The 25,499-nt window shown below is 47.4% G+C and overlaps 3 protein-coding genes across 5 annotated transcripts; 1 reads left to right on the forward strand and 2 right to left on the reverse strand.

Moving 5' to 3' along the window:
* Nucleotides 1-882: 882 nt before the first annotated feature.
* Nucleotides 883-2,145, reverse strand: LOC133165198 (liver-expressed antimicrobial peptide 2-like). Its single transcript, XM_061294696.1, has 3 exons — nucleotides 2,005-2,145; nucleotides 1,775-1,926; nucleotides 883-1,285 (listed from the first exon to the last, which is right to left on the reverse strand). Exons 1-3 carry the CDS (start codon nucleotides 2,089-2,091, stop codon nucleotides 1,231-1,233), a joined length of 294 nt encoding a protein of 97 aa, XP_061150680.1. The 5' UTR covers nucleotides 2,092-2,145; the 3' UTR covers nucleotides 883-1,230.
* Nucleotides 2,146-3,733: 1,588 nt separating this feature from the next.
* On the reverse strand, nucleotides 3,734-5,899 carry bmp15 (bone morphogenetic protein 15). Its single transcript, XM_061294329.1, has 2 exons — nucleotides 5,253-5,899; nucleotides 3,734-5,031 (listed from the first exon to the last, which is right to left on the reverse strand). Exons 1-2 carry the CDS (start codon nucleotides 5,590-5,592, stop codon nucleotides 4,160-4,162), a joined length of 1,212 nt encoding a protein of 403 aa, XP_061150313.1. The 5' UTR covers nucleotides 5,593-5,899; the 3' UTR covers nucleotides 3,734-4,159.
* Nucleotides 5,900-6,501: 602 nt separating this feature from the next.
* shroom4 (shroom family member 4) lies at nucleotides 6,502-25,485 on the forward strand. 3 transcript variants are annotated; one of them, XM_061293556.1, is made up of 11 exons: nucleotides 6,502-6,728; nucleotides 12,134-12,285; nucleotides 16,715-16,900; nucleotides 19,299-21,624; nucleotides 21,728-21,786; nucleotides 22,595-23,284; nucleotides 23,354-23,950; nucleotides 24,025-24,151; nucleotides 24,243-24,515; nucleotides 24,607-24,749; nucleotides 24,812-25,485. In XM_061293556.1, exons 1-11 carry the CDS (start codon nucleotides 6,606-6,608, stop codon nucleotides 24,966-24,968), a joined length of 4,833 nt encoding a protein of 1,610 aa, XP_061149540.1. In that variant the 5' UTR covers nucleotides 6,502-6,605; the 3' UTR covers nucleotides 24,969-25,485. The 3 variants fall into 3 exon arrangements, with proteins under 3 accessions (XP_061149540.1, XP_061149548.1, XP_061149556.1); XM_061293564.1 differs by lacking the exon at nucleotides 16,715-16,900; XM_061293572.1 differs by lacking the exons at nucleotides 6,502-6,728; nucleotides 12,134-12,285 and adding an exon at nucleotides 15,524-15,864.
* Nucleotides 25,486-25,499: the final 14 nt, after the last annotated feature.

Below are 25,499 nucleotides of genomic sequence, written 5' to 3' on the forward strand. Positions count from 1 at the left end.
TTGTCTGTTGCATGCTTATGTTCAAATGCCCCAAGGATCAACAATGAGACTTTTTTTTTGTTTTCTAAATAAAAAATGGTTGCAGCTCTGCGTACTGTGTGCGAAGTCTAAGAGGATTACTTTAATTATCCCAATTTTTCCCAAACGGAAGTGCCCACAACCATAATTTCAGAAGCAGTCAGATCAGGTGAGACGCATTCGATTGTTTTATTTCACACTTAATGGGTGGTCAGGGACTCGAGATAGAAATGTGCTAGTCTAGTGATGCTGGAAAGCCATTTTTCCCGAATTATCCCCTTAAATATTAACCGGCTCATCCATTTGGGCTAATCACGTGCTTAATTGTAGTGTGTTTAATTCCCATGGTTCCTGAAAGCACCTTTCGCAAGACTTTGATTGGTGGAAAATACGGAAGCGAGCGGAAGATAACGTTCATAACAACGTGTACTTTTTAGTGAATGTTGGGTCTGACGATCGGCTTTTACAAGCGATTACACTAAACCCAATTACGAACAGCAGCACCTCTGAGTGTTATTGGGACGCAGACGTCAAGATAATTTTCATTTAAGACAAACCCGAAAGACGCGTGATGCTCAAGGTACGTTTGATTCGATCTTTTTTAAAAAATAAATATAAAAGTTTGATTAGATCTTTTTTAAAATATATAATTCTTCTTATTGTTTGGAGGGGATTTTTAAATTCAGGGATTTAGTTCTGATTCACGTTTTGTTCATGTACATGTATAGTTATACATTTTTACATTTACGATGCTGGCGTTAATCATTCTAGCGCCCTCTAGTGGCAATAGAGGAAGATAATGTCTGAATAAATAGGGACATTGGCCCATAATGGATTTGGGGGGAAAAAAAACAACAACAACCATCACTTGCACACATCAACTCAGTGAGTTTGTGTTTTATTGCAGCTGCAACACAGAGTAGACAACCAACAGTACAAAGATATTGGGGCTTTTTGAAAGTGCTAAGTTTCTTCATCAAAGTGCACCACATCCACCTGCAAGTCTTAGAATAATAATAATGCTAATAAGGTCTTGCAAAATCGTGTCGCTTGATGTGCGATGAGTGAATGCGGTGGAATAAATAAAATATGGAGGAATCAAAAGTGGATTAGGTATGAATTGCAAACAACACAAATGTGTCAAGGTTTATGTCAAGCTTTGTGTCATGCTTTGGTCTCATGATCGTTCTTTTTACTCGCCCTCGGTTGCTTCTAGTCGTTGAGGGGCTCAGAGGGTGGCGGCTGGTGGTTAGAGCAGCGTCCCATCCTGGAAAAAAAAAAAAAAAAGTTTTTTTTTTTTTTTTTAAAGTTGTGCAAGAAACAATCCAATTTAATAATGGAAGAAGTCTGGGAATATTTTTTGGGGGGCTCATTCTTTTTTTAATACAGAACCCTGTCATTTGTACAAGGGTGTGTCGACTTTTTCTACCCACTGTGCATGTTCTAGCTAACTTGTGGCCACAATGTAGGCATAAAATTCAAAAGAATCATATAATCTGTAACACAATGGAGCTCATCTTTTCTAGAAATGTCATTTGCAGGTTTTAGCAAAGGTGCACTTCAATTGCTTTCCAGTTTCACAGCAATGATACCAAACCCACAAATTAGTATTTCACGCACAGCCTCAATTAGTTTTGTGGTATGTTATCCGTATTTATTGGCCATATTTCTTTCTTTTGAGTGGTCACAATTAACTTTTTTTCCCCCTGTCAGATGTGGTGCTGCTGCATTAGATCGGGAATGCCTACAACAGTACCTGCAGAGTCCAGTGGAGCATTCATAGTTGTTCTGACAAAAAGCACCAAAAGGTTTGCTGTTCATGATCCTCCACAGCGGGCTCATGCGGGCTAATCTCTTGTGCGCCGAGTATGGAGTCTGCACCGGCGAGGCCAACGGACCCGAGCACACCTGCCACAGGCAAGCACACACATGCACGCTAGAATCGTTCAGCCCCGATGCGCTCAAGCCTGTTAAAGCGGGACTCACCTGCTGCAACAGGAGCAGCAGCAGCAGCAGCAGCATCAGAAAGCAAAGAGAAAGTTTCCTCTGTGGCACACCACTGTTCTCCTGCATGTTGATTCAAACTTGTAAAAAAAAAAAAGCAAAACACCAAAAAAAATACCCAACTGTTGTGAGCCTGCCTCTCGTCGCAGCTGGTAAAGTTTTGGTCGTCTTGATGCTCTGACGTTGATTTTGGGTCAAGAGTAGCACCAGCCAGTCGGCCCGACTGCACCGCCTTATAAAGACACGCTGGCCTGTCGGTGCTGTGTGTGTGTGCCACATTTTTGCAGGGTCATCACTTGCTCACTCCATTTTGGGGGTGGAGGAGGTGGGGGTCGCGGGGGTAATCACCTCTGTGTCCTAAATGGGATTTAGTGTTTGCAAGCACACACACACTTTACCCTCATTTTATGTGTGCACATCGATAACACAAGCTTGCACACGTGACGCCTTGTTTAAATTCTGCGTGTTTGTGTTATATGTGGCAAAGGTAGTCATACTGTGTACTTAAATAGAAGTAAAGAAACTTGTAAAAAAATCTGGTAGATTAGAAGTTAAAAAAGTAGGGCCTCAAGGTGTCTGTAGGTGTGTTTATGTAAGCAAAGTTGCAGTGCCAAATCTCCACCTGGTGGTGGCGCTGCTGTCATTTGGCAAGAAGTCAGTGTTGATTCAGGCTGGCCTTCAACACAAACACTTGGCATAACAGTTTGGGACAGCAATGAGGACTTTGAGTCCTGCTATGTGGACATAAATGAACGGCGAGCAGATGCACGTCTGCTTCTGGTAAACCTTCCTCAAGGTCTGGAGGGTCACAGTTCAAATCTGGACTCTGGAACCAGGATTGAGATTCACTCTTTTTAGCAACCCGCTTCTTCCTTAACCATCGGATCCAATCAGTTTTTTTTCTTTTGCGATGGTTTAGAATCTGAACTCATTTTGGATTGTTAGCATCAAACTAGCTGGCTTAAGTTAGTTTGACAGTCAACTTCAGAATTGATCAACATGATCACGAGCAAGCGAGTGTGAGCAGGCACTGATAAATACTTAGAAATGAGATAAGTGTCAATGAGGTCAGATTATTATTTTTTTGCGTCCTCACAATAAATTGTGGCCGAACGTGTGTGTGTGTGTGTTAGAAGCACGCGTGCTCAGACGTGAGCCGCGTGGCAGCGCTCAACTTTGCTGTCCCCTCTAACAGACACAGACATGACCTCATCGACCAGCTGGCAAGTTCTCATAACTCTCCAACCTGGAAACCTTTAGTGATAATGCCATTGTGGACTTTGCTGTGTGTGAACATGGACCGACGAGCGAGGCCAACACCTCAGGGTGACCCACTGATATGTTAAAAAATTGACTTTACTCTGTGATAACAAATGTGCCAATTTCCAAGTATGTCCCCTTCTTGACCTGTCAGTGACTGTTCTAGTCTCTCTGTCGCCCGATGATACTCCCGGTTCATGATTGTCTCATTGCCAACCCCGAAAGAAGAACAGATTTGCGTTCAACAAGGTGATCCCATTTTTAAAGGTAATATTTGTGACGAATGAATTATTGTCCTTTTGTTGTCAAGGAGCGCCATCTGCTGGACTGGCAATATTTGTACACAAGCATTAAAAATGATGTGGAGTAAAGAATTTGATTTTGAACATTTTGTTCCCACAAGTGCATGTTTTGTTCCCCTCCCAAATTTAGTGAAGACAGAGATTAATCGTTAGAAAACATACATTTATTTTATTATTTACTTTCACTTTGAATAAAAAATTGCATTGGTGAACATTTGCTCCTTTTGTGCGGTTTCCTGGGACTCCCTCCTGTTAGAATTAGGTACAAAACAGATTATTTGAGCTTTGCGTCAGACATGTTAAAATCATATTGGTCAGCATCATGAGTCTAAGTCTACGAAGCCAAAGGCAAAAACGGTGCTTCAGTATTCGGATCAACACAGCATACAAGATGACATGCTTTCAATGCTTGAGTTTGGAATGCTTTGGAGCAAGTTAGCCCTGTTTATTTTCACTGCTTGACACAAAGTGACGGTGAATGCTGGTTCGCATTTCGGCATGAGCGCAGAGTCCAAACGCGGCCCCCGGCCTGCGCCTGCTTGTGTGGAAAGCCATTGTAGTAGCCGCGGCGCCCCCTAGCGGCACGTGCACGACTCTGCCACCATGTCCTCCAGTTCCTTGTACTCTACCTTCTTCTTGTGCACCACCAGCACGCTCATGGGCATGTACTTGTAGGGCACGCAGGAGGGCAGCGGGACATCGCCCACCCCCAGCTCGTGGATGATGGTCTGGATGATGGCGTGGTTGGGCGAGTGGTAGCCGTAGGTCAGCACACGTGGGCAGTCGCCCTGGCAGAAGCGAGGGTTGTAGACGGGCGGCGCGATGTAGTTACCCCAGTCCAGCTCCTCGAAAGACAGGCGAAAGGAGTGCAGCTTGCAGCGGTTCTTGGGCGTCCCAGTTTTGCTTTTTGCCGCAGCGGGAATGTCGGCGAAGATGGAGGCGCGAGTGGCCGGAGGATCCGGCGGGGAGCTTTTGGAACTGCGGCGCCGGCGGAGGAAGGGGTGCCAGCGGCTCAGCCAACTCATGAGGTCTCCCCCTTTGGTTGAGGGCAGCTGCCTCATCATCCAGTCCTGGCCGGCCTGCTCCTCCTCCAGGTACAAAAGCAGTGACGGGGCTTCCAAGTGGTCGTCCCTTCGCCACTGACGAGACAGGCCTTCGCCCTCTTGGTTCCCCTCCGGCTCTGTGCACCAGTACTGAGCAGTGAGGGTCAAGCGTCCCCCGTCCTTTTCGCCCCGGAGCACGCGAGTGCCGACGTCTGCCTCTGTCCAGCGCTGATGGGGCTCCATGGTGGTGAGCAGGCTCTCCTCGCCTGGCAACATGACCTCAGCGTGGCAGCGGGGAGGCATGAGAGCGGCAGAAGATCGAAGGTGAACGAAGGATGCTCGGATCAGCTGCTCCGAAGAAAGAATTTCCACATGGTACTGGACACTGAAGTTGTAGTGATGGTCTTTAAGGTAAGAACAAAAAGACACATTGAGATGACTAGACCTATGCCAAGGCTTTGGCATATATAGTAATCCCATGTAAAGCAGTCAAATCAGATCTGATTAAAGCCGTTTTGACGTTTTCAGACTTTTAGCCAGAATAAAGCATGTTTGCACCTGTCAAGCAATGGCCCACTAATACAAAAAAGAAAAGAAGAAAAAAATGGCTGAATGTATTTCTTACTTTTGGACGCCGGCAGGTACTGCACCGACGATGAGGAGGGTCGGAGCAGCCGTACTGTGTTGGAGCCGAACTTCCGGTGTTGTTTGGGTCTACCGCCCGGTCCCGCCGCGCTGCTGTACAAACTCAACATGAACTGCAGGTTCTGGTCGGCCTTCTGTTCGTCGGTCAGGGGCCGGTGGTGTGCGCCTTGGGCCTCGGCGTCGCGGCGGCGCCTGCCGCGACGGGGAGACATTTTGGATTCGGCCGCAATCCCACACGGCTGGAACGCCAGAAAGGCGAGGACCTGAACCAAGGCCAGGGACAGGAGCAAGACGCACGGGAAACTGTGCTGGCCACGCATGTTCGGCACGAGAAGCTCTGGGCACTAGTGAGCTCCGCTAAGGAGGGGACAGACAGCGACCATTGTCGGTGTGGCCGCGGGGGCGACTCACTGCAGGCTCACCGGATCGCAGACCATCGTGGACTCGACTTCACGCTAGCCGGGACTCAGGGTGAACTCAATTAAGCCTTTCGGGTGTGGGGGAACCGCCCACCGAGCGCCTTAAAGCCACGTGACCCGTGCGTAAAATGTGCGTAAAGGTTGCAGCGCCGTAGCGGCCTCTGATGGTGGATGTAATTTGTTATTTTTGTCACACACACACACATTCACACACATTCACATGTGGGAATCGAACCACGGTGTCGGCACACAAGACAAGCAAATCTAATATTCTGTCTAATATTGAATATTTTGTTCAGGGTCTATTGACAAAATAAACCAACATACTGGAGGTACTGACCAAAAAAGGTTGTGTAAAACGTGTGTTTCTGAGTTTTGATCGCAAAATAAAAATCACACACGATGAAAATTAAACTGAGTTTTTCCTAATTTAGCCTTAATTGTTTTTCGTACTTAGAAATAACATCTCACTCGTGACGTTTGTGCAGAAAAGTAGCAGAACGACCAGGGGGCGCTAGAGGGAAAGCTAGTGAGGCAATACTGCGCACGAGTTGACAATTGACTTCGACCAGTGCTACTACCGACATTCTACATTTCTACTAGTTAACGTTTAATGCCTCGCTGAATCTTCTTTTTAGCGTAGACTTGAGAGCGCATACTATTCCACAAGTAGGAGTTTTGAGCGGCATGGCAACTTTTGCGTTCCCATTGGCGGAACCTGCCGTCAATCATACCCTGGGGGTCGAGCCAGTAGGCGGGGCTACGAAGTGGCTCTCCAAACTTTGCCCAAGTCCCTCCCACTCTCTTGAGCAGCCCTGCTCGCGTCCTTTGCTCGACTCGGCGGCTAGTGCATCCATTGTGGCCACGGCGCCGATGGGGAAGCGGCGGCGGCGGCGGCGACGACAACCGGCATTATGGAGACGGTGGAGCAGCTCGTCTCCTTCCACCGCATTCAGGTGCAGCTGAGCGGCGGCGCGCCGTGGGGCTTCACGCTCAAGGGGGGCACCGAGCACGGAGAGCCGCTCGTCATCACCAAAGTGAGTCAGGCGTTCTCGCAAAGTCGCTGCATGTTCGCCTGGCCTTTGCATTGTTGCCCAACGTGGCTCGCTTGATTCCATCCCAACTCACTTGTGCACTCTGGAGTACGTACTACGAGTACTCAATGTAGATGCGTTTGTTTCATTATGATAATGCACTTACTCTGATTTGTTGGAAAACAGGATGTCATTTCAAATTGACAATGGACTCACGTAAAATGACGCTGATTTACCAATTTGGTCTGTAACGCCTGTCAGAAAAGCGTCAAAAATGGTGTTTTTCAAAGTAAAAGCCGTGTTTGCAAAAGTTTTATTTAGAAAACATTATGATAATCAATCTTGCGAGAATCTTTACTGTTGAGAGGGTGAAATTCTGAGCATTTTCACCCTTTGAAGTCAAACAAGCTCTGTGAATAAGCCGTTCTCAAAATAGTTGTCAATTTAGTTATTGATTAGTTGTTGATAAATTATTGCACTTCTAATTTTTACTGGCAAATGTGTACAATAGCGGTTTTCGGGACAGTACCACGAAAAAAAAATTCAATACAAAATCACATGCCTCTTTTATGAATTAACGTCATGCTTACTTTTCATATTTTGTCATTTCTTCAAATCAACGGCTAGCCAGCATTACCTTGACTTTCCCAACATGTTCCTGACAACATCAGAACATTCTCTCAAGGCCAACGTATGGGAAATACCTTGCATCTTCTATTCTATTGCATTATTTCTGTTATTCAAAGTGAAGTCAGTTTGAAATTTTGGGACAGATTGGAACCTCAAGTAGCCACCTGTTTTGTTTCAATGTTGGAGAATCTTTCTGAACCATGCAGAGATCCAATCTGTTGACACTGTTGTGTTTGTAAAGTCTGAAGCTGAGCGACATTGCGTTTGTTTACCGCTGAGGCTTCTCAGCTTTGAAGCAAAGTCAAGGAACGCTCCAGAACTTTGGCAGCGTCTTATTGCAGTGTCCTCATGAATAAGTGTGTATGTATGACTTTAACTACCAGGAGTCATTGCTGTGGCTGATTGTGTACTTTTATGTCACATGACTTGTCTATGGTGTACATTTTGCACAGCCTCCATCTCCATTGACCCGGCCGGGCAGTGGAAAAGCATAGCTCATTCATCTGGAAACTCGCACACACACACAGACACGCACGCTGGGAAAATGTGAGTGGGAGAGATAAAAATCAAACTGGACTGTGTAGCTTTTTTGTGTCCTGTGGCGATGTCAAGCTCAGAAGGTCTGAGTGTTTGTGTGAGCTGTTCTGGTTCCGCGTGAGAGTCCAACAGATACGCAGAATTTGGTGTGTGTGTGTGTGCGTGGGTGTGGGCGTGCTGGTGCCCAGCCCTATGAGAGTGTGTGCCCTTTGTCTGAGGGGCAGCTTGCGGGGAGGTGGGGTCCCCCAGGCTTTTAAGACAGCAGAAGGATTGAAGCCATTTGGTCAACATTCCAACAGAAGCACAACAAATTGCTGCTGCGGGGTGTGTGCAGACGTCCGTGCGTGTGCGTCACACACCCATCATCAGTTGTGTGACGCCACGTCGGCCGCCGGGCACGTCACTAGCTTGCACAACGTAAACATTTTTCAATTGCCCAACTATTGTCAGTGGTGATGTGGAAAAGATGCAAGTGTGGCAAGATTCCCAATCCCTGATCAGACACACACACACACGTATGCATGTACTTCTATCCAAGGGAGACCGCCAATGAGCACATTCCTCTCCTCATCTCTCTTTCTGCCGCTGTCAATGTTGACACAAAACTCAAGATTGTGCCAAAGAATTTTTGGACATGCTGGAAGGCGGGCAATCCAGTGACCCCAGGGTGTGTGTGTGCGTGTGCGTGCATGTTTTAGTTTTTTTATTCCAGTAAAAGACTCCAGGCAGTCTTCTGGGTGGTGCCATCAGATAGCAATGCAATTGTCCAGTGTGTGTTATTTTCCTGACTAAGCAAAAACACATCTGACGTCACAGCAATTGTGTACAAACAATAAGCGAGACTGCAAATATTCGTGACGCATATGCACCTTGTGTGTGTGTGTGTTTCATGAATATCGTGCCACACGAGTTGGTTATTCGTCTCTGTTCAGGTGATGTCCATCTTGTCTAATGATTTCTGGACTTTTGTGTGTGCCTATGTTCAAGTGTGTGTGTGCGTGCATGCATGCGCGTGTGTGTGTGTCTCTGGGTGTGTCTGGAATGTGTCTATCTGCAATCTGGAGCCTTAAGCGCTTTCACCCGGGCAGCGTCTGGACACAGCGGGCGGAGGTTCCAGTCAATTTGAGGCCCTTGAATTTTTTTGTGTCATTTCAACACGTTAACAATTTATTCTAAAACGACCACAATATAACTTGGACTTTTTTTTTAACTTTAAATATAGCAAAAAACATGCTTGGTAGGCCGATTGAAGACTCCAAATTGCCCCTAGGTGTGAGTGCGAGTGCAAATGGTTGTTTGTCTCTGTGTGCCCTGCGATTGGCTGGCAACCGGTTCAGGGTGTCCCCCGCCTACTGCCCGATGACAGCTGGGATAGGCTCCAGCACTCCCGCGACCCCTGTGGGGACTAAGCGGTTCGGAAAATGGATGGATGGATGACTGAAATTCGATTCAAACCATTTGTGTCTCACTCCGTCGCTTGAATGGCTATTATGTTGTTCTTGCCGTTTTGGCCACCTGGGGGCAGTAGAACCCGGATGCATATACTGTTTATTAAGGTGTCGCAACTCGTCTCAGCTCATCAGGACGACACTAATATTCAGTCGTTCTTTGGGCGGAACAAAAAACGTGTGTTATATTGGCTACTTATGTTGCTTAGCTGCTTGTGTTCAATTTCTTGCTTTAAGCGTTAAAGTACTGCATCGAGAATGCTAGTTAGCATTAGCATTAAGCTAGTGAACTAAATGTGTATCTCTGTTTACGTTTTTAGTTTGAAAGTAAAGCTCATTTTTTAGTGACAATTGCTGCTCAATCACATACGCACAAAATAAATAGCACCACTCAGATGGGTTATTATAAATGGAAACAAAATTCATAATGTAAAATAATTAAATAAAACAATGGACCGGACATTAACGAACTAATAAGTGCAACTTTAGTTCAAGTGGTATTTCATTTCCCATTAACACTGCTGGTATTGTGGTTATGTAGAATTTTGCACCCAAAAAAAAAATTCTGAGAAAGTTGGGTCTGTGTGTTGCTGCAAAATGTTGCTGTCGCCCCTTTTCTAACATGATTCATTCTTGCCGGGAACATTTCCTTTTGGTTGCGCTTCTGCTTTGGCTTTTCCACCAGAGGCCTGCTTTGTCATCCTGTCCTCCCATTTTTCTTGTTGTCATGTTTACAGTTTCTTGCCACTTTAGATGCACATTCCAGGGCGGGAGCTCAGCACTGGTGGCTAAGCTTGGCCAGAGTCGAGATGGAGGTGGAAAATGGAGACAAAACTCTCATTGTGCGCGTAACCTCGCTGACTCCGCCCCTTACCGCGAGAGCCATGGGAGTTGCGCTGAGAACATCAAGTTGGGATTTGTGTTCCGCTTTTTGAAACACACATTTGGATTTTTTAATGTAAACTAGAAATTTAAAAAAAAAAAAACAACAACGATAATAGTGTATCGTGGTTTTTGTTCGCGTATTGATGTGCGCCTTTAAAGGGGTGTGGCCTAGCAAATGACATCATGTGGTTGGCCATTTAGCATTTGCTCGCAAGTGTTCTCATTTTGAATCAATAAACAGCCACGAGTATGCCGGTGCTCACTTGACTGCACATTAGAAGCTGGCTCAAAAGTCTAACTTTGGCCTGCAATATCAAGCCCAAAAAAAACAAAAAACGGAGCGAGCAACGGCGACGGCTCGTAACTTGTGGCCGGTTCCTACTCTGTGAGCGTGGGAGCTTTTCCTTTTTCCATGCGGGCCCCCTCCCTTCATCCCGTTTTGATAAAGAAGGCCTTGTACGAGGAAGGGAGGAGAAGCTCACACGGCTGCGAGCGGAGGGCAGAGGTCCAAAGCGTATTTGTCCGACGTGCCGCGGTTCCTCTCCTTGTTCTCAGAGGAGGCCTCACCACTTTGAGGTCTTCTGGATTGTCTGAGGGCGTCTTTGTTAGGAGCCAAACGCTAACAGATGCTCTTCTTCTGGATGGCTAATGGGCGTTAGAGCGCCACCGCAGGACGACTTGTAGTATTTTGAAAGCAAACATTTTATAGAGGTGTGGATGTTGGCACTTGGCGAAACACTCGTGACTTGACTCGCTCAAAGCGTCTTTTATCATTGAAGATGAATAAAGATGCATCAATCCGTTCCAGGCGTTCCCCCCCCCAAAAAAAAGAAAAGAAAGAAAAAGAATCCAGCAGCATCTACTGTATATCTGTTGCACTGCTCCTTCTGCGAGGAGTACAAGACAGACAGATAGGCGGACATACTGTCAATTGAGACATCTGAATTCCTCAGCTCATTAGTACGTCACCAAGATAATTCTTTCTTTGTAGAGGATGCATATATGATAGTGAGTACAGTTGTTGTCTGTCTACATGTGTTGCTGCACCATTGAATCCTCAAAAACAAATAAGCTTCTGCCCCTTTTTCCGTTTGTGGAAAGACACACACACACACACACACACACACACACACACACACACACACACACACTGTTGACAGACTTTGTCCAAGCGAGAATCTATCATTTTCTCGGCCTTGACCTCACACTAATGTCAAGTTTCACTTGCAGCCTTTTTGCATGGAGCCACCGCCTTACACATACATAGACAAACACACACGCACGCACACACACACACACATCTGCACTTTATGGTTATTTCAGTGTGTTAATCCGATCTGTCTGAGCACACAAACGCAGACTCATCAGACTGGTGGGGATTGTTAGTGATGAAAGAACCTCTTGTTAAATACAGTTAGATGAGTGTGTGTGTGTGTGTGTGTGTGTGTGTGTGTGTGTGTGTGTGTGTGTATATCAGGTGATTGTTGAGTGCTGACAGGTTGTGGCCAACGTGGGATTTTTCCAGGGTATAATCATGGGAAGCTAGCCGCACACACACACGCACGCACACACATACACACACACATGCACACGCGCACACACAACAAGGTGAATTTCCCACTTGGACTTAAATAAAAATGAAGGGTGTGTGTGTGTGTGCGCGCGCGCGTGTGTGAGTGTGTGTGTATATAGAAAGTGCACAAAGCAGTTCTTATTCTCTGTCTCACTTCTTCAAATGACAAACGTGACCTCACCCTGTCTGCATGCGCACGCATTGTAGAGGAATGTGAGTTTGTGCATGCCATCTGAAGATGCGCCATGAAGAAAGGGAAAGTTGCAATGGTGACGGTCACCTTCCAAATTTTTGTGAGGGTAACTTTTTCCGGTGCGTGTGTGTGTGTGGTCCAGATTGAGGAGGGAGGCAAGGCGGCCCGCTGCGAGAAGCTGAGAGTGGGCGACGAGCTGATCAACATCAACGGCTCGGCCCTCTACGGCAGCCGACAGGAGGCGCTCATCCTCATCAAGGGCTCCTACAGGATCCTCAAGCTCGCCGTCAGGAGGTAAAATCTCCTCCTCCAACCCCAAGGAGCCATGAATGTTACAAAAGCTCAGTTTTCATATTCCCCATTTTTCCCAAACATTTGCTTTTGCGCTATTTGTTTTGATGAAATTATTGCCAGGCTTACTCGGCGAAGCTTCAGTTATTGGCTGTCTGGTTGCGGAATGAACCTTTTGCTAATAAAAAGTAAAACTGATCTTTAATGCTCATTCATCCATTGTAATAGTCATTTACATTTTTGATAAGGTTTTCTGTATGTTAAACTATTCTCCAAAACATTTGTTTTTTGGCTGTCTGGAACAGATTGATTGGATTTGCATTATTTCGATTTGGAAATTTTGCTTTGGTTTTCATACGGTACGCTTTTAGTCTGACTTTTTGGGGCAGATTTATCACAAAAGCCTAGATTTCACTTTATAAATGATAAAGTTAGGGGAAAATGATTTATTTTTTGGATTTATTTATTTTTTTAACCTCATTTGTTAGTGCCATTTGAAAAGTAGTGGATCAAATGAAAGCACCAGAGTGTCCACTTGTGTAATAAAATGAGCATTATTATTACTTATTCAATAATGAATTATAATTTGATTATACGTAATGACAATGTGTTATATAGAAGCAAAACAAACCTGCTTTTTCAAAGCTGTTAGATTCAGTTGAGTTTGCAGAAGACGCGCGCAAACCCTCACACAGCATTTTAGATTTTTACCCGATGATGTCAGCGTGGAAAGCCAAGGTTCTCTTTTGCAGGAGGCTTGGAAATGTTTTTCGATATTTCTTTGTTGTTGTTGTTTGGGGATTTTGTGTGCGTTTCTGGGCCGTTGTTGACCAGATAAATTCTTGAATGTTGTGATGGACATTTGGTCGCAACGTGTTCCCATCAAGCATGTTGGTTTCCCGACAGAAAAACGAGCCAGCGGGAGGCTCGCAGGCTAAATATGGGGAAACCACGAGAATTCCAAGTGCCGGCCAGAAGCTCGGGTGGACGGCGGTTTATGTTTTGGTCCGTTTTGGGTTGGATTTCAGCAAGGAAGCTTTTTTTGTACGTGCTTAAACAAGTCAGTGAGGATCAAGAATGCAAAGTTAAAAAAAACAAAACGTGCCATTCGTTCATGTTCTTTCACTATGTGGGCTTCCTCCCACATGATCGTGGTCAGTTGAACTTTTGGCTCTTTCGTAATTCATTTTTCGGATGAGAAAAATCATCGTGACGGTTTTGTTGCCATCACCTGGAAATGTTCATCTCGCTGCCTTTCCTGTTTTGCCGCAAATGGACATTCCGCCACTTGTGCGCAATTTCCTCTTCTTCCCAAAGTCGTATCCTGTTCAACTTTGGACGTTTGTGGGAAGCAGAGTAAGATGGCAAGTCGTACGAATACTGTACTTGAGTAGATGAACTCAATTTAGAAATAATGTTTTTCATAAATACTTTCAAGCTCTCGTACATTTAAAAATACATTTTATCATCTGTACGACTTTCATTTATTTTCTTGAATTCATTTTTAGCCTCTGATCAAACGGAGTTCCATTTTTAATTTTCAAACGGCACTTTAAAATGGAAGAAAAATCACAACGAATTGGAAACCAAGCAGAGTCGCAGCTGGTGGCAAAGCATCAGCTGGTTTGCCTTGCACTTGCTGACTGCCGCTTATCTGTTGTTAGCAGATGCTGGTTCACTGCACCACAAAGACTTTTGCTGGCTCACATTCATGCAGAATTGTTTGGGAGTTTGACACATGCCGTTGTTTAGCTGTAGTGCCACCGGCTCTCCGGGGACCAGTGCAGGACTGAGTGCGCTGCCAAGAAGCTTGCAACACAATAGTCTGACCCCCACTACTGGCTCCCCAAACCAACAATACACATTCTTGGGATTCCTCAAGACCTCTTGCTCACTCATTCGCTCACTCAGTTCAAATTTACTATCAAAGTAAACTTAAAAGTGAATTTTTGCTTGACTCTCCTGCTTTAATGCTAACATATAACGGAAAACGCCATCGGCAACAATGAAAACCCGTGAAGCAAGAAATATTTCAAGGTCAGAACGGATTAGTGGAATTTTCATTCATTTCTGTTGGGAAAGTTAATTTGAGGTTCGAGTGTTTTGAGTTACGAGCACTGCCATGGAACGGGTTCTACTCGTATCTCAAGGCGCCACACTATTTTGTTCCCATTCATCGACGCCAAACAGTTTACAATTGCTTGCATTTTTCTTGGTCTGTGTATTTATTTATTTTTAATCCAATCAGATTGCCGCCTCTGTGTTGCCTTCACAAGCCATAGTTGTGGCTCATGTAATGTCAATTATTTTCTTAGTAGGACTAATAGTTTTTTTTTAATGACTAATCATCATTCCTTTTGGGCATAATATGTGCCTCTATCCGATGACACGGAACACACACACACACACCTTAAGAGCCTTAAAGCAAACAAATGGCAGGCGGCAACACAACGGCAGCAAGCGGAGGAGGTGAGCTTGTTTAAGCTTTCCCGCATAAGCCCTTTGAAGGCACCGTGCGGAATGTAAAGAATCTGTCAAGCAACGCGCATGTACGTAACACACATCCTCATGGAGTCTGCCCAGGAAATAGTTTAAGGCCACTAATGACCTCAGGTTGTTAGTTGTAACTAACCGTCCAACACACGGACCGAGTTTGATACGCTGGCCGTAAACTAAACGCAGCTCATTTCAAAATATGCTGAACACATTTTCAAAAAAAGGCTTCGAGATAGTCAGTGACGCTCGAACTACAGCACATAAAATAATAACTTTGCTTTAAATCAATCAGTTTAGCTTCATGCTAACGTGCTATGCAAAATGCCATAGAAAGGCTAAGAAAGCTAATCTATGGCAGCTTTATAATGTTTTAAGCAACAGATGTTTGAACACAAAACGTACAGCAGCACAGGTAGACAAACAACATAACAATAGTCCATTATTTATTACTGCAAAAAAACGATCCGGTCCCCGTCTCGTTACTTAGTCTCATTCGAATGAGTGCAACTGTTCTCCTTCAGAGCTCCTCTTTCAGCATGTTGTTTTTGGAATGGAAAAAAGCTCCCTCGTCTGTCACCTTTCCTCAAAGCCATTTAGGAGGAGGAGGAAGTACCTCCGCATTTTCCTCCCCATCAAACAATAACAGCACGGAACCCTTTGCTATTATTTTAGCGGCGGTGCCGTACTTTATCTGCCCTCCGCAAACTTCCTCTGGGACTGACTCACGCATCCTGCGTACGAAGGAGGCAGATGGGAGAGAGAGAACGAGAGGGAAAGGGCGGGAGCGAGAAAAAGTCGCACTTTGGAGTGAGAAGAAAGAGCGAGGAAGAAGGGACAAGGATGGAGAGGGCACGTGAAAATACTTGTCCGGCCTTTCCCGCTTAGTCCGGAGCCCCCGGCGCCGCAAGTTCCTGGCCGGGATCCCCTTTTTCCGAGGCCCCCCTTGGTGGTCACAGCCGGGCGCTCCGGTCCAGTGAAAGGAGGAGCTTGAGCCCAGAATCCGGGATCTCAGAGGCTTCATTGTTTGGACGTGGAGAGCAAATGCGTTGAACTTGACATTTGCCTTTGGATAGTTCCGTCATTCTGGTGGGTTTCCGCGTCAACGTGATCCAGTTCTGTTGTGAGCAGCAAAATTTCTTATCGTCTTTGTCTGGCCGCTTATCTTTTTGTCTGGCATTGGCGGGCGAATGTAACGTGTGGCTGTGAGTCAGATTAGGCGCCTCGCGATCGACCTTTGCGTTATCGTTCAGCTGTTGCTCCATGAAATGGCACATTCCGGCAGATCCTTTCTCAATGTGACGCTTCTCTTTTGATTTCCGTCATCATTTCAATTCTCTCGACCAGCGTGGATGCACTCTCAGCTTCTTTGTGGAACTGCCGCAAAAGTCTTTTCTGCAAAGTTTCGTCGGGATGCAGCGAAGGCACAGACCATAGCCAGGGTGCATTTCTGGAACTTTCCAGAAAATAATTCTTCATTTAATTATTACTTGTGATATTTTGCAATTGTTTAATTCCTGCTTTCTTCCAGACGTACAAGGAAGGACTATGTTTGTCACCGGAAATGTTTCTGTTTTACGCGACACAATCCGAAAGGCTTTGCTTTGCTTTCCTTGCTTATTCCTCATGGTGCCAACATCCGGCATTCCGTCAATTTCCGCCCCCCCTCCCCCTTCCAAGCACGGAGGTCATAGTACATTTCACTGTCATGACGAGCAGAATTGGCACGGTGCGATGCCAAGGCGGCATGTGTGACCCCAGAGAATATGCTAGGTTAAAGTGTAATTACACATTCACCACAGTAGGTGGCAGCGAGGGTCTCATCGACGCATCGAACTAGTTATAATGCAATTTAGTAAGGTTTATTGTGTAATTTCCCCTGAAGCTTAATATCCCGAACGTTTTGTCACCATTTGCTTCTACCTGCTTGTCTGTGCAGGCGCAGCATCCCACACATCAGACCTCCCTCCTGGCTTCCGATCGAAGTGCCCCCTCCTCCTCCGCCTCCCCCGCCGTGTCTCCCTCTCCCTGCCGACTCCCCCCCGCTGCCCCCGCCTCCCGCTCCACCTGCCATGCAGCCCCACCCCTGCGCCTGCACGCTAACCTGGAACACGAGTGACAACAGGTGAGCAACAACAGAACTTAGAGTGGCACATCTTGGATGCAGTATCGTTTTACGCCACAATCGGATGGGCAGCACTGAGCTTTACTGGATGTTAATGCTTTGGAATTTAGGGCAAAAGGAAAAGGCAGGGAAGGTCCCCAACCAAACTGTACTAGTCATTGTTACCACAGAGCAGAGAAAATGCATGCCCGTGGATTTTCTTTGTATGCTGGTTGTAAGTATTGTGTGTTAAGTAGCACTCATGTAAAGGTTTAGAACAGCGGTGTCAAACTCATTCCAATTCAGGGGCTACTTCCACCCAAATGTTGTAGCCTGATTAGCTTCTATATCAAGAAAGGTCCATTTATTTACTGCAAAGTGCATTCTGAAAATATTCCCTTTTGTTCTCTAATTGCAGTGTACAATTAACAAAAATCTTTCCATTGAATCTTGTAGAACAGCCACATTTCGGAATGTCGTTTTAGTGGTCATCAGTGCACCATCTAGTGGACAAAATTAGCAACAACAGTTCATTTTTGTGAAATAGTCGTTTGTGTTCTGTCCTCGCGGACCAGTTTTGTCCCTCGCTCTGTATGTTTGACACCCCTGGTTTACAAATACTACACTAATCCGATAAACTGGGCTTCACTGGACTGTTCTGTTGGACTCGTGCCTCATTTTGTATTTCGCCACCACCAGTAGCCAAATCTCACTAGCGTACGGTTGACATCATCGCGTTTTAAGCCCACGCAGGAAGGCCCTTGTTCTATTTATAACTCTCTAAGTCAACACTTGAGTGTGATAACCAATCAGAAAAGTGAGCTGTTCTTTGTCTGTCTGGTGGCCAGGCAATGAGGATTTAATTTGTTTTGCATTGAATTGTCCCACCGGGGCTGCAGTCGAGTGGACCTTGTGCGTAATCATTCCATCCAAAGTGTGTTGACATCTCAAGCGACAACGTCGAGAGCGTCTGCTCGGGAGGATTCATATTTGGACAGTCCGGACGGCCAAAGTGGTGAATCACTGGGATGTTGCGTTATCCAAAAAAAAAAAAACCCGGCTCCAAATAGTCTCGCGTATAAGTATGTGTTTTCAGACGTGTTTTGTGCAGGGACCCCTTACATGGGATCTTGGAAAGATCTTTTCAAAAACGCCAATTCAGCAACACTACCACTTGTAGTGAAAGTGTATGTGTGTATGTGTATGTATGTATGTATGTATGTATGTATGTATGTATGTATACATGTACCGTTTCTTCCATGTATAATGCGCAAAATTTAACAAATTTATTGTCCGAAAATCTGGGGTGCGCATTATACATGGGGTACAAAAAAAAATTCTTTTTATTTCTTTTTTTTTTAAATTTCTTTTTTTTTTTTTTTTTATCCGGATATGATACGGAGGCCGCCATTACGGATGCGCTTTCTTCTCTGCTGTTCACTTCATACACGCTCCATACGAACACAATGCTCTCGTATCAGACGCTTACTCGATCACCTGCTCGTTTGCTGTCACAATGTACCCTACACAAATCCGAAACATTTCTTCACTATCGAGTTTGCTAGCGCATGCGCAGTGATACTGACCGGCAGAATAACATCCGGTTGTTCCCAAAGATGATCTTTTTTCTGAAATAATTTTACGTTTACGGACTTAAGTAGGAGTCAAAATTTGGGTGCTTTTTTCCGGCATCAACATGCCATTTTTAGGGTGCGTATTATACATGGGGGCGCATTATACATGGAAAAAAACGGTATGTATTTATGTCTTTATTTATTTATTTAGTCAGATTTATTTGTGTTATTAACTTGTGAAGTTGAAAATGTTGTTCCTTCAAAGGAAATGGGAACTTGACTGAGTCAGAAAACAAAAAATAGACTTTGTCTTTGTTTCTCAGCCTCTGATAGGAATCAATTATTTCATACTCCTCTTTTAGACTCACATTAGATGGCAAAAGATGTGTGTGTGTGTGTGTGTGTGTGTGTGTGTGTGTGTGTGTGTGTGTGTGTGTGTGTGTGTGTGTGCGTGCGCACAATGGCATGCGACTCCCAGACCAAGTGGACAAAGAGAGAAAGAAGTCCAGCAAACGGCGCTTTCTTTGTGCCGTGCACACAAGGCGGACGCTGGAAATGTGTTTGGTGCCGCTGCGTCTGTGCCAAGCGGCTGGCTTGCATGTTCCCCGTCGTGCCTCATTGGCCACGGGTGACTGTCATTTCCTGTCCCTGCTCCTGTCTCATTTCCTCTCTTCCTCCCACTGTTGTGCAGGTCAAATCTAAATACACAGACCAAACTGTCCTTTTTATTTAGCGAGACAATAGTTGTGCATTTTTTGTGTGTGTTCATTTATTTACGATATGTTTAAAAAGTACGTTTTATTGATCATTAATTTTTCTTTTTTTTTTTTAACCAATCTCCTCAGTGACCTGCCCATGCAGTGGGGCCAGTTGTGCAGACCTTACTCATCCACCGATCGGAGCAGTTCCCTGGGCTCCATGGAGAGCTTGGACACAGCCACGCCCATCCCGCAGCCTTACTCCGACTCGCGCAATTCGCCCGTAGACCAGACGCTCTTCAACAGCAAGAGAGACTCGGCCTACAGCTCCTTCTCCGCCAGCTCAAACATGTCCGACTACACCGCGGTGCCGCTCAGGCCGGTTGACGTATGCTCCGCCGACGGCTTCCCGCAAAACCTGGCGCCGATTCGTCCGAGCTCCGCCGCCGCCGCAGACGGACGTTTATCCGACGAGGCCCGGGCCGAGGCACAGCGGGTGGGCTTCAAGTTCAGCTCATTGAACAGGCCCAGGCAGAAACCCAAAGAGAGACCCTCGTCGTGGAGGGGCGGAGACTTTGACCTGATAAGAAATGGAGAATGCAGAATAGCAGCACACGGCAGTCCCGCTCACTCTCCAAACAGCGACCACAGTCTGGAGAACAATCCGGGTTGCCCTCATCTTCCAAACCAACGTTGCGCTTCCGCTCCGACTGATATCGCCTACGAGGAAACGGTGCCTTCTCCGACCAATGAACCGGCAACTCCTAACGGCTTCCAACAAGTCGAAGAAAGCAGTCATTTAGAATGCTTCCACAGTCAGAGCGAATGTGATCTGAGAGACGAGTTGGACGCAACCGTTCGTCAGCTCCCTGCGGCCTCTGACGGACCTGCTTCGTTCCCTTTACACGCTTCAGTAGAGCTTCAGGAGGAGTCGCAAATCAATCATTCCGCTTCTACTGGTCTTCAGTGGCAAAAAGACCCCGATAATACACAACTTGGATGTTCACAGCTGACTAGCAATAACTCCTCGCCGGAAGCGTACAGTCATCCTTCTTGTAGTCGGTGGTCTTCAGGATCTCCAGATGCAGCGGAGAGTCGGGAACGTTGCCGGGAGCCGCCCAAGAAATGGGGGCAAAGCTGCTGCTCCACTCCTGAATGTGTGCTCTCGGAGGAAGGAAGGGGAGCCATCCAACATCTCCACCCTTGGGGCCGCTCTGTGAGCGCACCTGAGGACACAGCAGAGCCATCAACACAAGGCGGGGTGGACCCTGCTGACCAAATGCTCGGAGGAGATTTTGAGCCTCTTAGTGCGGCCGCAAGCGTCGACACTTTACTGGAAGAGCAGAGGGTAGATGAGAGAAGAAGTGAAGTCATCTTAAATGTCAGTGACGCTACGGCGAAAAAAACAAACTCTTCGAGGAACCATCGGAGAAACCGTCGCCGTAGCGAGCGCTTTGCGACCAACCTCCGAAACGAGATCCAGAGGAAGAAGGCCCAACTTCAACAAAGCGCTGGCCCAGGAGGGTTGATCTCTTGCGGGGAAACGGTCCAGGAAGAGGACGGTGCAGATCTCCACGAAGAGTCTGAAGACCCGGACGCTGAAGTCAACAAAAGCCAAACCAAAGTGATATTTGGTGCACAAGATGAGAAATCAATCAATTCGGTCAAACAGAATTGTGACGATTCAGCATCTACGACCACATCCGTTCAAATTATGGACACGGGCGTTCCCAATTTCCGTGTCGGCGTCCGAGTGGTGGAGGAGCCGGCTCCGGCCGGCAAGGCCCGCCGCTGGCGTTGGACCCCCGAGCATAAACTCCAACCGGAACCCAGTAGACTGTATGGCGTCGTTGGCGAGAGCGTGTCGAGGCACGGCGTTTGCGCCTTCACTTCCGCGCCCACCTGCGCCCACTCCGCTTCCTGTTCTCGGATGGAGGAGTCCGACATCCTTCCTTTTGCAGATAGGAGGAAGTTCTTTGAAGAGACCAGCAAGGCGTCCGGACTTCAGAAGTATCAGGAAGGGAGCGAGCGGGGCCCGTCCACAAACCAACGGAGGCACTCCTACCAGGGAGAAAAGGCGCGGCATTCAAACGCAGACCAAGACAAAAGGCCGTCGGTGTGCGACAGACAAAAGAAGAAGGAGCACGCGCCGAGTAAAGAACGGGAGGAGAGCGCTCGGGACAGAAAATGGGACAACACGTCGCGAGAAGTTGAGATGCAGCGGGAGAAGGAACGACAGGAAAGGGAAGTGGAAAGAGAGAGGCTCAGGGAGAAAGAGCGACAGGAAAGGGTGAGACTGTGGGAACGCCAGATGGAGTTCCAGTTGGAGAAGGAAGGAGAGGAAGAGATGAGAAGGCAAAGGAAAGAGTTTTGCAGGAAGCCAGACGGGAATCGTCAAGACCACTCGCATCCGAGCAACGGCAGCCAAGTCCGACCGACATTGTGCCAGGGAAGGAGGGACATGCCGACACAAGTGAGTGGGACCGCTTCTAATTTATCATCACATATTTGATGTTTACAAAAAACAAGAAAACACCATCTTTTTGTGTTGTGGTCACCTGGTAATGTCCTCCCAGTATCCTGCCCAGCAACATGAAACAAGCAAACTGAACAGAAAGTACAGCTTGACGGAGAGGTGAGACATTTCTTTTATGTATTCGGTGACCTTTCTGCAAATGTGCGCTCACGTCTGTCTTCTCTGCCTGATTGTTCCCGAGTGACTCCCAGGAGAATTTGGTGGTCGGGGTTGTTGAGGGCTTGGCAGGAAAGCCCACTCCAGTCATACTTGGCTGTTGCTTGGCTGGAATCAGTTTCAAGTGTGGAAAGCAAAGCAATCATCCAGACTTAAAATGGAAGCCAGTGGCTGGATGGGGGATTCCGCTTTATTAGGACGTGCACTCCGCTTGTTTTTCCCTGATCTTAATCTAAAGGCCAGGAAGTTTGTCTCAACCCAAACAAAAAGGGAACATTTTTCAAAAATAGCAATTTCTTGAATAAACTCGGAGTGAAAATCTGACGCCTCTTTGAACACATTTAAACTTCTCAAAGTATTCTATGCGCATATTCTCACACCCTCGCTCGATATGAATAAAAACAATTCTTACCCCGTATTGTGTAACATCACTTTCGGGAGGCTAAAAGTCTCTCTGGTCTCCACCTTTTGTCAAATAAGAGACCAAGTGTGCTTGCTTCAAGCTGTTTATGAAATTATAGCAAATGAAACATTGTCGATGTAACCAAGAAAAAAATAGATCCTCTTATGCAAGAAAAGTCATCATGCTAACATGAATCATTAATTATTATAAATCTTCGAGACAGTTGATTTCGATCCATATCAATGGCCCCTTTATGAGAAGGGGGGGCGGGGCTCCATAGTATACTTTGATTTTTGTCGGTCCATCTGAGCCATGACTCAATTTGTTAATATTTTACGCACGTGACAGAGACTACACCGGCTGGAGACGGGAATCGCAGCCTGCAGACGGCATCGGTCTGCATCATCAGCCATCGTGGATCCCGGGACGGGCGATCGGCAACAGAAACGATTGCAACGGACACGCGGCAGCCCCCCTCTCCCAGTGGGGCCGCACCATGTCGGAAAACGATCTCCATGCCGGTCAGCGCCGGTCACGTTCCGTCGGCCCGATGTTGAGGGAAGTGGAGGAAGGAGCGGACTCGGCGGAGGACCCGCTGAGCCAGAAGAAGAAGAAGAAACCACCACCGAGGCCCCCGCCGCCCAAGTGGGAGCAGTTCCACCGCAGGCGATCATCGCACCACACGCTATTTGCTTCTTCTTCGACCGCCCCTCCGCAACATCCCTGCACGGAACCGCCCTCGGAAGAGCAGCGCTTTTCTAGCGCCGAGCCGTCCAGGCAGAGGTCGTATAGCCTCCCGCCGCAGAGGCAGGAAGCGGCGGCGGAGGGGTGCCCGCGTTGCAGCTGCCACCAGCCTCGGACTCCAGATGCCGCCTTCGCCCACATCCCGGCCGATCGGCCTCACTTTGCTGAGCTCTCCTTTTCCATCGCCCCACCCAGTCCCATGTTATCCAGGCGGGCCTTCAGGCCGGTGATGCCGACCTACTTGGACCACCAGCACGAGAGCGAGACGGCACCCCCGCCTGCGCCTCAAAACAGGTCCGCTAGAATATGCTCACTTATTCATTTGCTAGCCCGAGATTGTTTTCATCTTGTGTGTCTTTGCAGTGAGGAGATGTGGAATTCTTACAAGCCACCATCCGGACCTGGAGCTGAGTGGGAGCGAAGTCTGTCATCCGGACTTCAAAGCGACTACACGCTTCCACTTGCTGTGGCAAATGGACACCTCAGTGGTGTTTTACTTCCTGAATCCTTCTCTGTGCTGAACCACAAGCAGCAGCAGCAGCAGATGTATGTCCAGAGTGTTGAGCCACCAAAAGTCCAGGAAACCGGAACCGAGTCGGAGACCACCCTCAGCCCGAGTCCCACCCACAGCCTGGAGGCAGAACTGGATATCCCTTTCGAAACGGACATCGACGACTTCCAGGAAGACGAGGGACTTCCCGCGGAGGAGGAGCCGCTCACCAGCGAGCTTCCTTGCTTCGCCTTGCCGGCCACCGTCCTGGAGACGGACATCGACACCTTAACTGAGCCGCGGGCCGATCCGGTGGGCAGCGTCCGGACGGAGTGCAGCTCCGCGGAGGAGGAGCCGGAGAGCGGCAGGGAGAGACTGAGCTTGGAAGAGCTCTTCCCTCACAGCGCTGAGGGAGAGTCGGGCACGGAGAGCTGGAAGGGGGCCTTCCACAACACTGATAGCTTGGACAGGTAAGCAAAGTTGAGTCTGGGAAGAGAAGAATATCCCGAGCTTTTTGTTATATCTCATCGTCCTCCCCCGTCAGGCAGTCCGGCGCGAGTTCCAGTTGCTCCTCCTATTACAGCACGTCGGCGGCCAAGGCTCAGCTCTTGTCCCAGATGAAGGATTTGACCAACCGAGAGCGGGAAGAAGACGACGAGCTTACCTACAAGGTGAGCTACTTCGCCGTCACCCGCTGTCGCTCGGCGGCCCGTCTTAACCGCTTTTTTTTTTTGGTGCCTCCCCTTCGGTCCACACGTATAGAGACAGCTGATGGAAAGTCTGCGAAAGAAACTGGGAGTACTGAGGGAAGCCCAGCGGGGGCTTCAGGACGACGTCCGAGCCAACGCGCAGCTGGGAGAGGAAGTGGAGGGCATGGTGGTGGGCGTGTGCAAGCCCAACGAGGTGGACAAGTTCCGCATGTTCATCGGAGACCTGGACAAGGTGGTCAGCCTGCTGCTGTCGCTGTCGGGGCGTCTGCTGAGGGTGGAGACGGCGCTGGACATGCTCAACCCTGAAACTGAAGATGACGAGAGGGTGAGGAGGTCATTTTCAACAGATGGCGCTCTTCTCATCCTCCGCTGGAGGAAACTCAATCCAATCTTGCGCTCCTCTGGCTGCTCTCTAGCTCTCCCTGCTGGAGAAAAAACGCCAGCTCATGAGGCAGCTATCTGAGGCCCAGGACTTGAAGGACCACGTCGACCGCAGGGAGCAGGCCGTCAGCCGGGTTCTGGCCCGATGCCTTTCTCCCGAGCAGCACCGAGACTACAGGTAGGAGGGTCCCGCTTCTGCTCGATGGCTCCCACCTCATGCCTGCTTTGTGCCCCCTTCAGCCACTTTGTGAAGATGAAAGCAGCCCTGCTGGTGGAGCAGAAGCAGCTGGAAGACAAGATCCGGCTGGGAGAGGAGCAACTGAGAGGGCTCAGGGAGAGTCTGGGGCTGGGCCTCGGTCTGGGATTGGGAATGTCCGTGGGATATGGACATTACTGACGGGATGAAAAAAAACGTTTCTCAGGTTGCCATGCAAAAATTCAAACGTGTGGGAAGTTCAGTCAAAGCGCGACACGGAAGCAACTGTGCTGCTTTGAAAGACGACTTGATATCAGCGAGACGCTCCGCTCGTGGGTGTTATTCCACTACCAAAGAAAAAAGGCCAGACTTTTTGTGTGTGTGTGTGTGTGTGTTTTGATGGTGCTTCACATGCAATTGCAGTTGATTTGTTTTGTTACATTTGATTTGCTGCGCTGGGTTTGACACTCCGCTCACGTAAATGTATAGAAGATGCCCGTGTTGATAATGTATACATTGTGTGTGTATATAGATTTGAATCGGGCTGTAATGGCCGGTAAGAAATGCTTAGAAAACGAGCAGCTGTCTGAATACTGACGTATATTTTTTACTTTTATTCATAAAATCGACTCAGTTGAACTTGACTTTTTTTTTTTTTTGCTTGTTTTTTTTGTTTGTTTTGGTCATCATCCATTAAACTTTATCCAAGTGCCCACTATGCTTTTTTAGCGC

This window comes from Syngnathus typhle, linkage group LG1, assembly GCF_033458585.1.
Source record: "Syngnathus typhle isolate RoL2023-S1 ecotype Sweden linkage group LG1, RoL_Styp_1.0, whole genome shotgun sequence".
Classification (NCBI taxonomy): domain Eukaryota; kingdom Metazoa; phylum Chordata; class Actinopteri; order Syngnathiformes; family Syngnathidae; genus Syngnathus; species Syngnathus typhle.